The following is a 12,357-nucleotide window of genomic DNA, read 5'->3' on the forward strand; positions in this document are numbered from 1 at the left end:
AATCTAATCTTAGCACACTTGCAAAACCTATTATTCTTCTAATACATCAAAAAGGAAATGAAACTAATATGCAAGCATTGATTGGTAATATACTTTAAGAAATCTAAATATGATTTTATATTAAAGTATAAAAACATAATAAAGTTCATTAGCATTCTTTTCAAAGAATACTAGTACTCTACAGAATTAAATCAAAACTTTGTATCACAGGAAGGAAGAATGAAAAAAAGGAGGAAGGATAAAGAAACAGAGAAAGAAGAGAGGAAACTATGTTTTCATTTTATGTAAGGAGAAAATTACCAGAAATGGACTAGTCCTAAACAAAATTAAATACAATTATCTAGGAACGTAAGAATTCAAAATATGATATCATGTATTAAGTTGTGATCACAACCAGCTTTTGCTGTGCTGGGGAGCTGGGGGCGGGTGGGGGGTATTAGCAACTTCTGCATAGAGCTCCAGCTATTAAAAAGACCCAGAATGCTCTTGGTTACAGCTGACTTCTTCTAGTTGTCACCTGGTAGTAAAGACACAAATGGCTACTGATGCAGCTACCTTTGCAGCCTTTATTCAGCAACCTCTCCAGAAAATAGAGACATTCTTCCTGCACTCTGGGCTGAAACCCATGTAAATTTTTCCTAAATCCTCTCCACAAATCTCCTTTCGCATGCAAATCCATAAATCATCATAATACTGACAAAGAATTTAACCAACACATGAAACTAATACTCATTCTCTTGAAAGCCCTGTACAGGTAAAACTCCTCAAACTTCAGGCACCTTTTCAAGGCTCTCTTTAGAGCTTAACCTGCTGAATATCAACATAACCACCCAGTCTTCCAGGAGGAGAAATTAATCACTCCAATGTGGGTCAGGTGGCTGGATGTGCAGGTCATTTCTACCTCATCCACCTTCTAGATAAACGTGCTGCTCTGGGCGCATGGAAACTCATTTACCTCTATCTCCTTCCCATCGATACAAAACAGAACAAAATAAGCAATATACAAAGCAGAAACAAGCAGTACTTACTGAAGATGGCAAACCTGGAGGAACTTTTCGAACTTTCTTTGTCTGTACCTCTGAAAGAAAATGAAGATGCTGTCAGCTCCCAAATGCCCATTTTCCTAACTAAGATAGATTAAACCACAAAGACTTCTAGATGATACCACATTTCCTTAAATCATTACCTTAGCAAACTGTAGTTACCATGATCACATCTGATACTAGCAGAAATCAAATGCTGCCTTGTTCTTAAAAATGAAGACATTTAACTTTTTGCCACTTTGATCTTTTAAAAGCTTCCTTATGGGTGCAGCCAAGAGAAAACTAGAAATAAGCAGACACCAAAAAAGTTCTGCTACCATAAGTTGTTAACGTTGACCTACTCAGTGTACTGGGGCGAAGTCTCCAGGATGACAACTGAGCCAGATTTTATGGTTTTTTTTTGGGGTGGGAGGTAGGATGAGGGGGCGATATTTTAAAGAAAGAAAGAAAAAAAGAAAAAGGCATAATCATCCCTCAGGCATTCAAACAAAGGAACACCTTACCCATGGCACTACTGTGAAGAGGCCTCCTTCGGGGATTATTGCTAGAATACTGATAGTACTGGGAACCAGGTTTGGTGGGCGACAGGGTTCCTGGGTTGCCCATATCCATGTCACCTCCAAGGAGACTCTGCTAAAAGGTTAAAAAGGGAAAACAACCATATAAGTTTAATTTTTTACTTTCACCACCTCCCAACTGATTGTTAGCACTTAAACCAATGTAATAAAGCAAACGGCATCTGCTAAGCTGAGACAATTAAAACAAAACAAAAACTCAAAAGAAAGGCAGTCTAAGAAGCTATCACAGTTTGCGAATTTTTAATTCTTTACTTTAAGAAGGAACGTAGATGATTCCCTTTAAACAATATTTTTTTAAGTCTTTTAAGATGACTCACGTTTTAATTTCACAAAACAAATGGCATTTATATAAGACTAATGTTTCCTTTCTCTAGACTTAGGCTCATATCTGGGAACTATTCATCCCCTTCCTTAACAAGAAGAATCTCATTTTGTGAACGCACACAACTTCCCCCGGCTGCACGCACTGGGAGTGAGTGTAGCCTATGAACTCGACTGAGAACCCTGCCTCTCTGTACCGCATATCATGATTCTCCACGAACTGTCATAGCACCCACAGAAGAGAAAATGCCAACTGAAACAAGAGGAAATTCAAATCCTCACACTAACTCTCAAAATTACAGAAATAGCAGATATTCCATGCTAACAGCCACAAAAGACTTCAGAATGCCCTCTTGAGGTCTATCGGAAACTAAGACACATCCCACAGATTAAACATTTACCTGAACACTAGAAAACTTCCACAATAACCTATCAGTGTGACAATTATTAAACTTTGAAAAATGATGACATCAGAAAGATTATATATAATATTACATTTTCTAAAAACTACATAGAAACTTACCCATAATATATAAATCGTCTGATTATACTCTGCATTGAACACATGGTTCTTTTAATTATTCTGATATGCAATAAAACAAGAGTAGATAGTACCATTTATATTAAGAACAAATTCACTGTTTAATAAAGAAATTTTAAAATTAAGTACTAAAAATCTAACTTTATCGTTACTTGTAATCAACTTTTACTGACTGAACTAATTACTGTCCTTGATAAAGTACAGAATGTGTTTTCCCTAATCTAAATTCTAATCACCATGTCACTCACAACAGACTTAGGGATGCTTCACTAACACACTATTCACATGCAAAATACTCTAAATAGGCCAATTATGACTCTGCCCCTGTTCCCTGGTTAACCCGCTGAGAACTGAAAAATTTCACAAGGCAGTCACCAACTAAAACAAAGCGTCCTTGTTTTAAATTAAGACAGTCTTTTTGATTCCTAAATAGCTCAACAAAGTGGCATGTCTTCTAGTGAAAGCAGTTGGTCAAATATGACCCATAAGCTGGAAAATCAAAAATTCAAACCTCCCCTTTCTACCGCCATATAGCTAAATATCATAAAGAGAACCTCTCTATTCCAAGGGGTTTTTCTGAGTGTTGGATGAGTCATATATAAAGGACTAATCAGCTACTGACAAGCTCGCCTTTACTGATTCCAGCTTAAGACTTTTTCAAGAGATATGTAATAAACATTACTTCAAAATACAACTTCAAGGATGAGATTTCAGATTGAAAGCACATTTTGAGTAATAAACTCGTTGCTAGTATCTTAGCGTTTACCACATAAATACCTGATAAAACCAGATTTATCAGATAAAAATCTGACATCTGTATGCTCAACAATTGCCTCTTTTGAACCTAAGAGACATATTAAAACACTACACAATGCAAACTAAAACATAAGGCTTATGATAATAAAGTTTTGTATAAATCAGAAATCTAGTGACAAAGAATTTATCATTTAGGAGTGGCATTCAAAAATGTTTGAATCTCAACCTAAATTTCACTCTTGGCATTTCTCATTAACAAAGAAAGTTATAGTGAAGTCTGTGTCCAAGTTTTCTTTGAAATTTCCATCAATAAAGTTGTGAATGATTTGAAATCACAACCTCCTTACAGTTTGGTAAATCCACGAATGAGTCTTCATTTCATTGGAAAGGAGTTTGAAAATAACTTCATATTCTAGACACAAATCACCCCTATTTCTTCATTTTCCTTTTTCTAGAAGTATATAAAATATTCAGAAAAGGGCTGAGCAAATACGTTGAAATGCTTGCTTGTGTTTTTAAATGAGTTTAACCACTGGTTAATTCTTCTTGGTCCTGGTAGCAAAGGTTTTCACTCTCAAGAAATTAAATGCATTCAAGGGGTCAACCTAAAAACACATACTTGCTACACTGTCTTTTAGCAGCATTCACAATAGAGCTGTGAAAAATATAAAATGATAACTACAAAACAGCTACAGGCTGTGGTTGACCTTACTGTTGTTAATTTAAAAGAATATAATTTCATGGGCTAGTCATAATACATCACACATCTAACTCTTATATATGCAGGTGCAAGGGCTATGTGCAGTAAGACAGTACTAGGACCAGATAGCACTTACAAACCTTTAGTGGTTCCTGTTAATCTTTATTTTTTTCACAAAGCACATTCCTGTTTCTTTCTCCTTAGACCTGTTTGTTCCTATTTCTTTCTCCCTTGGACAATAGAATCATTCTTCTAAAGCAACAAAATAAACATTTCCTCACATTTAAGGGGGCCCTAAACACCTCCTTAGGGAAAATGAAGATAAAAATATATGTGTTCTTATTATAGAGTATACTTATAAAGTGAACAATGACCATTTACTATTGTTTGGCCTTTGCGTCACATACTTAACTCTCTGTAGCAATGAGAAAGATAAATTTTCCACTGGCTGAAAAATCTGAGTTTACAAATTTTAAAAAGTGAACAGCATGTGATTTAAAGTAAATTAAATTTTGCACAAAATGAATAAGGTATTCGTTTATATTATGAATTTACCTGCATATATATATACATATATATGTATATGTGTATGTGTGTGTGTGTGTGTGTGTGTGTGTATATATATATATATATATAGCTCTAAAGACAAGTTTATGCTTCATAAAAGTTAAGCCTGAAAACTATGTCTGCTTTCAAATGGGCAAATTCATCCTGGCCTTAAACAGGATTATAATGGTTTTAGGTTTTTCACATTGTGCAAGCTCATGTTCTGCGGTTATGCTGGGTCCCAGTAGTAGGCTGCCCGAATCTGCCAGGAAACACTGGAGGCAGATGTGGCATCTGGCAGAGCTAACCTGTAAATCTTAAACCCATAGTTTAGCATTTTACTTAACTGTTCACAGTGTGATGAGACAAGCCCTTCCCCCTTACTCGCTCCTATTTTTCTTCCCAAAAGACTTACAATACCATAACCAACGAATAAAACACACTGACTTTGTCAACCAGGTTGCAATGTTTTGGGGTTCACCCTCTGCAGCCAATTCCCCTGCAAACGGCCATTCCTAACTTGGCCATTCAAATCCCCAAATACAGCACTCTGTAAGTGTCTTTTTCAATTAAAATTTGGTTGTTTGTTTTACATCAGATTTGTTTGTTTTACATCAGATATGGGTCTCAGAATGTCTTTCAAACACATTCTCAACTCTGCCCCCATTCTGTTTCGGGGGAGCTTCTTAACAACCTTGATCAACCACTGAACTTTGCTTATACAACTGAGAAAGCAAACCATGAATTAAACTTGAGTAACAGAAAAGCAGCATATATCTCAAATTAGATTTATAACTGAATGGTAATCAAAAATAGAACTCACTGCTTGAAGCTTAAATTATCAACTTTTTTCTTGTTAAACTAAAATCATCTTGCTCTGAACTATTATTTCATTTCAGTCAGCACTTTAAATGTAATGGGTGGGTGGTACATTTCTAAAAGGGAAGATTATATTTACACTTAATTATAGATATGACTGAGATCACAGTACGACAAATACTGCTTTTTTGGCTTATAATTAATGCATCTAATAGGTGAATGACCTTGAATTTCAGAGTTGGAACCTGGGAGAGGGAAAAAAGAAGTAGGAGAAGGAAAATCTCTGGAGAAAAGCAAATGTGCCCCTGGTTTCTCAGGGCTTTCTCGATTCTGCGTCACTCCCATTACGTTGTGATCTGCTATCAGACACAACATCTTGGGGGGATGCTGCAGAACAGAGAAAAGCAGTCTCAGATGAAACCAGATTAAGCTCTTTTTCTGAACTATTGCCAAATGCTTGTGAGTCTAATTCATGTTTGGGTATTCTAGTACTCACACAGCTGCAATTCTATTCTTTCATCACAAACCTAAGTGATGTATAGTGGCTTTGTATGGTGAACTGACTCTATAAAGCCAGGATTTTTTTAAATTTTAATACGGAAAAAAAATTCTGAACCACTGTAAAACTTATGAATGCAAAATACATGTGAGGTATCTACCAGACTTTGTGGCATTAAATGCAAAACACACATTGAGTGAAATTACAAATTAGATTTGTTTAAAATACCTTTTATCACAACTGAGGTCATTTCTACATAGTTAATTCTGCACAGAATCGGGTTTTCAAACACACTGCTGAATAAGATTCCTAACAGCCATGGGGAAGTTTCTGTAAATCCCTGTCGAATAGTTGCTGCTGAATTTGCCATTCTGACCACAGAAGGGCCATTGCTGACTTACTACAGTAGCAGGAGGAGGGCGATAATTTTGCTGCTGTTGGCACATACTCTGCAACCTAGAATATATCTCGCACCAAAGGGCAATGAAGAACACAATATTTCCACCTGTCCACTTTTGAACTTCAAAGCTCAAAATTGAAGGTCAGTCTTTGGACAGTCTTCATTCCTGATCCCAAGAGTATACCTTTATAATTTATTTTTATTTCTGTCCTATGCTTGGTTTCAACAAAACAGGACTTGGGCAACTTACAAAGAGTAAGATATCTTGCAAATCAGGAACCTAAAAGACCGTTGTGCTGTAGAGAAATGCAAATTATTGAAATTATTATTTAGCAAATATTTTTAAAGGCTTTTTGTCAGTGTTTTTTATTTCTACATTAAACATGTAATGCACACTGTGTCTGTAACAAGTCAGAAGTAGAATTCAAATCTATTAAGGAAAGAGGGAGGACTTTAAGGTCACACCAATCTGGTTGAACCTTAGCTCAAAGAAATACAGACAATGTAATTGGGGGTTAGTTATGCAACTGCTCTAAACTGTATTTTCTTCCTCTGTAAAAAGGGACTAATAAGAGCTCTATCATAGCATTATCAGGAATAGATGAAACAACATATGTAAAATGTTCTGCAGAGCCAGAGTCCAGCACAGAGCTTACCTCTTCCTTATGTCCCACACAAAATAGTCCCATATTACAATCCACAGATTATTACTGAAAAGATGCATCAAAAGTTATGAGTGATCATTAGATTATCTATTTTCAGATAAAAAAGTACAAGCTGTGACAATAATTTGGAAAAGTTACTATAAATTTTGGAAAAGCTACTAATGAGTTATATATGGGAGTCTACATAACAACGAGGACAGCCTCATGGCCTAGAGCTATACTGGCAACAAGAAATGACTAGGTTTTTTTCCATATTTAATAAAGAAATCGCCCAACAATCTCCATAATTAAATTTAAGTGGCCATTTTCCTGAAACTGCCACAAGGATGAGTTCAGTGGCTCCTTTAATTTTGCTTTTGCACGCGTAAGCAAATTGCTACTGTTAATTCAACTATAGGTATGATCAAAACTAGTTACAGTTAGCCAACTAGACATACAAAAATAAGAAATGTATTACATGGGATAGAATTTCATAAATCTTGTGATGTTACATTTGAACTCTTGCTAAAGTATTAGTCACTGATAAATAACCTCAAATATCTTTCAATTTTGTGTTTTGCCACTTACAAGGGTAATTACAGGCATTTAATGAACTTTTATGTGATACTTATCAAATGCTGTTTTAAAAACATATATTTTACTTCTCCACGACATCACAAAAAAATAAAAATAAATGAACACACTCCATAGGTTTGGTTGGAAATGTACGTAATTCCCAAAGAATTCAATTGCCTTACACAAAATTATTTATTTTAGTAGTGATTGTATTTCACCAAACATTCAAAAATTCAAATACATTGTCTTTCCTCATAAGGAAACACAACACCTTATATTTAAATGTTATAATGTGATGCAAAGGTTGCCATGGTAACTAGTACTTAATGTATAATAGAGTAATAGTCAAGTAAAGACTCATGCATTTTGGTATGGAAATTATAACTGCCCAAGGGTTGGCAAGATTTATGCATATACCTATTTGACTCTCATATTTTTTAAAAAAGAATGTATTATTTATTGTATACACTAAAGCGAGGAGGTTTTCTGATGGTTTCTGAAAATCCATTCTGGAATCCCAGGTCATCTATTACATATTAAAAGGGGGATTATATTTGTTGGTGGGAAGGTAGAAATTTAGCAAAAAGAAAACATTGAGGCAATCAGTAACCTATAATAAAAAATGGATTTGAAGAAATCTTATGTAAACAATACAAAATTTAAGATAACTATCTTCTTTGTCAGTTTAAGCTCCTTCTCAGTTCAGGAAGTTCATTTAATATATAATTCACTATGTAGTGAGTCGATATGCTATAATCACTACTTGCCTTAAAAATGTTTCCTTCAGCAATTCTGTGCCAAAGTAAAAATAGAACAATTTGAATACGACCTGTTATTATACTAGGGAATTAGCAACACTTTTGCTATAAATATAAACATGTAGCTATAATAAATGTGCTGAAAAATATATTTGGCCAGGTTGCTATTTTAGCAAAATAAAGGCATATCAAACTGTCACAAGTCAGTCTTCATCATATTGTGTGGAAGTTCCATTTCAAGGTTGTTGTAAATATCTGCCCCTCTGAGCAATATGGCAGCCATTTTTATGTAATTGGCCTCCCTGGAGACAGGGACCAGGGTCATGTGGCCTACTCAGCACCCCACACAGAAGCTCAATTATAGCCTAATGCCCAACTCTGTAAGATATCACTAAAACAAAGTATCCCGCTAACAATCTGCACTTGTAAATAAGGCGACACATCCATCACATGATGGGCAGAAACTGAGATTATCTGGAGAAGCAGTAAATGCTCAATGTAATCTTTAACTCATCCTGAAATTATTTAAGTCCTGACCTTCCTTCCAAAGCTATGCACAGCTTCAAGTCAGTCAGAACTTGATGAGCACTAACTTTTTATCTCCCAAGATTCTTTCCTGAATATCTGACCAAGGGTGTATGGCGCAAAGGTCAAACTAGTGGATATGGCAGCTAAAAGAGGAAATGACTTCTTCATGTTTTAACATCCTACACCTGCGCCTGGCACAGAGCCCTGCCATGGCAAATGCTCACTAAATATTGAAGTAAATGCAGAACTAATGCTATTGGTCAAATTGAGGGCTTAAATAACTACTGTGCTTCTGTTTTTTAGCATATATCTTATCTTTGAGTCATTCCAACTACTACTGCTGCTAATAATAACCACCATACTATTAGCATAGGTAGTAATAGCAGTATGAGGAGGAGGATGGATGTGAATATAAGAAGAGTGGCAGGGATGGTAGGTGTAGTAGGAGCAGCAGCAGCTACAAGTCACAGTGTCCACTAAGTGCCAGGCACAGGTGCAGATCCTTTGCATGCTAACAAGGCAGATGATACAAACCCCAATGTACAGATAGGGATGTTCAGAGTGGTTATGTGACCTGACAAATGTCATGTGGCTGGCAAGCAGTGGAGCCAAGCTGGGAATTCAGTTATGTTTGACTTCAAAGCCTATGCTAGTTCTCTGCTCCACACTCCCCAGCTATCTTCTGTGTACTTGGTTTTTCTCCCCCTCCCTCAACCAGTAGAGGCTCTTTTTTTTTTTTTTTTTTTTTTGAGACAGAGTCTCGCTCTGTTGCCCAGGCTGGAGTGCAGCTTCCGGATCTCAGCTCACTGCAAGCTCCGCCTCCCGGGTTTACGCCGTTCTCCTGCCTCAGCCTCCCGAGTAGCTGGGATTACAGGCGCCCGCCACCTTGCCCGGCTAGTTTTTTGATTTTTTTAGTAAAGACGGGGTTTCACCGTGTTAGCCAGGATGGTCTCGATCTCCTGACCTCGTGATCCGCCCGTCTCAGCCTCCCAAAGTGCTGGGATTACAGGCTTGAGCCACCGCGCCCAGCCAGAAGGCTCATTTTTAAGTCAAGAGCTTGTCCTAAAATTTACTCCATAGGAGCCCATCTAATTAAGTATGGTCAGACAAGCCATGGTGTGAGTGCAACTTACCCCCTGGATAATCCTGGACAATCTGTCTAACCTTGGTGGGCAAAGCTCCTTGTCTGAGAAATGTTGTATAAGAATGTCTACCCATGGTAAGAAGTCAGTTAGATAATACAAAGTGCTTAGCAAAGTTCCTAGCACTTACTGAGGCTTAATTGTAAGGAGTATTTTTAAAAATATTGTATATTTAAAAATCTTACTATATACTAATACAGAATGTGTTATAAGTTTGGATGAAATGATACGATGTATGATATATAAGTCATGCATAGAAAGATTATATAAGTTTCCAATAGGCCCAAGACACACGAGACTGTAAAACAGCATGCCCGCTTGGACAACTGAAATCTCAGTTCTTCAATCTGATCCTCCTACTACCTCCGCCTCTGCTCTCCACAGCTGTCTGCCACTCATCTCTAATCTTGATCTCCACAATGAGGTCAATAATATTCTCTAAAAAGGTTCAAATTCTTTTTCTTTTTCTTCATTATTATTTCTTTTCCCCCAGTCTTCTTCCATTTCAATCCTCTTCCTTCTAGACGTTTCCTTTCACTTCATCTGAAAAATTCATCTGTTGTAACATTTATAGCATTCTATGGAAAGTAACTCTTTTTTCTCCTTTCTAATCTGTGGGATCCTCAAGGGCAGAAAGCGAACTCCGATCATCTTTGTATTCCTGGCATCCAACAGAATGGGTCCCGGTACACAGTATACCCTCAGTACAGGCCAACTGGATAAGATAATTTATTAGCTATGGGAGATGCTTGCATGATTTCAACCATCACTAGTGTAAACATGCCTTCTCCATCTCTACCCCAACAGACACGTAATTCCTCCATCTCTATGTTTAGCCTTGTCCTCCGCGTTCCTCCTGTGCCTCTGGAGTGGTTTTTAAGAACATCACCTCATGAATGCTTCATACAAAACGTAAAATTTGATCCTTAATATGCAAAAGGCTCAATGCATCTTTTCCACAAAACTTCTGCTGATTCCTAATTACACTTTCAGTCCTTTAAAGTACATTTGAAGAGTAAGAACTTGTAATGTCTGTGAGGAAATCAGTTGTTTTTCTAGACACATGATGGCTTACTTTTGTTCTTATCTATGATAGGTTTGGTTGAAAATGGTGAAATTTCTACAATACATAGGGCTATTAAATGGTTCATCATTCACCCAAAGGGCCTGGTTCTAAAAAGAATTTGGAACAGTTGGGATAATGCAGGCACTGCTCAGGAGAAACAGATTCAGTAGTGCCATATAATTCAGTAGAAGAAACACAGAAGGAGAGAGGACAAATAAACAGCAAGAGAAGGGAATGGTTACTGTGGGAACACAGCATATGAAATAGGTTAGGAGAACTTAAAACGGCTGGCTAAAAATATGACTCCCCTTAGCAGGTAGCAAGGAAGTCTTAACATGATATTGAGCACTTGGATTCTACCTCCTTAACTACTGACAATAGGCTGGGTCAGCTAGGGTCAAAGCCACAAAAATAGCCATCGGAGACTAGAGATAGAACTTAGATAATTAAGACAACAACGTAAGAACTGAATAAAAATTTCGGTGTATTTCTTCATAGGAAGTGATATGGCCCAATTTTTCTTAGACTATGCGTGCATCAATTTGTCTGAACTCTTCCAACAATGTCAACTTTTCCAGAATGGCACAATTAAACACCTAAAAACAATCTTCTAAGACCGAGGTCACAAAACATTTTTTTAAAGGACCAGATAGAAAATATTTTAGTCTTTGCTGGCTATATGGTCTCTGTTGCAAACTCCCAACTCTGCCATTGTCACACTAAATCAACTGTGTATAATATGTAAATAAACAGGTCAGACAGTGTTCCAGTAAAACTTTATTTATAAAAAGAGGCTGTTGGTTGGATTTAGCCTTAAGTCATAATTTGCTAACTGCCCTCCCCCTCTTTCTTTTTGAGAGAAGTCTCTCTGCCACCAGGCTGGAGTGCAGTGGCGCGATCTTGGCTCACTGCAACCTCCGACTCCCAGGCTCAAGCGATTCTCCTGCCTCAGCTTCCTGAGTAGCTGGCACTACAGGCGCACACCACCATGCCCAGTTAATTTTTGTTATTTTTAGTAGAGGTGGAGTTTCACCATGTTGGCCAGGATGGTTTCAATCTCTTGACCTCATGATCCACGTATGTTGGCCTCCCAAAATGCTGGGATTACAGGTGTGAGCCACCACACCTGGCCTGCTAACCCCTTTTCTAAAAGAAAGGTATAGGACATATTCTCAATGTTCAATTACACTGCTGGGGTAGAAATGTCATGAGATTTATGGATGCTATCTTCAGACTTCTCTCTCTCCATCATCCAGCCTCACCTAGAACACTGGTGCACTGTGGACAGAATTGGCCTCCCAAAATTCAGAGCTGCTCCTGTTCCATCAAGCAGACAAAACTTCAGAACTCGAAAATGCTGAGCCCCCAGCTCTACTCATGGCCAATCTAGTAGGAATCTACCTCCCAGCCCTCTCTTTCCTTTCACACATTTCTCCACTA

General features: G+C 37.3%; 1 protein-coding gene across 17 annotated transcripts in view; it reads right to left on the bottom strand.

Annotated features, from left to right (window-relative positions):
• Positions 1–12,357, bottom strand: part of TCF4 (transcription factor 4) — a 371,854-nt gene that overhangs the window by 128,164 nt on the left and 231,333 nt on the right. For 11 of the 17 annotated variants that reach the window (XM_010375837.2, XM_010375843.2, XM_010375831.2 and 8 more), the window contains 2 exons: positions 1,547–1,676; positions 1,029–1,078 (listed from right to left, as the gene is read on the bottom strand). In XM_010375837.2, coding sequence (XP_010374139.1) covers positions 1,029–1,078; positions 1,547–1,676 — 180 coding nt within the window. The remainder of the gene's footprint in view (positions 1–1,028; positions 1,079–1,546; positions 1,677–12,357) is intronic. The other 6 variants (XM_030926185.1, XM_030926183.1, XM_030926187.1 and 3 more) reach the window with 1 other exon arrangement.

Source organism: Rhinopithecus roxellana, chromosome 21 (assembly GCF_007565055.1).
Source record: "Rhinopithecus roxellana isolate Shanxi Qingling chromosome 21, ASM756505v1, whole genome shotgun sequence".
Classification (NCBI taxonomy): Eukaryota; Metazoa; Chordata; class Mammalia; order Primates; family Cercopithecidae; genus Rhinopithecus; species Rhinopithecus roxellana.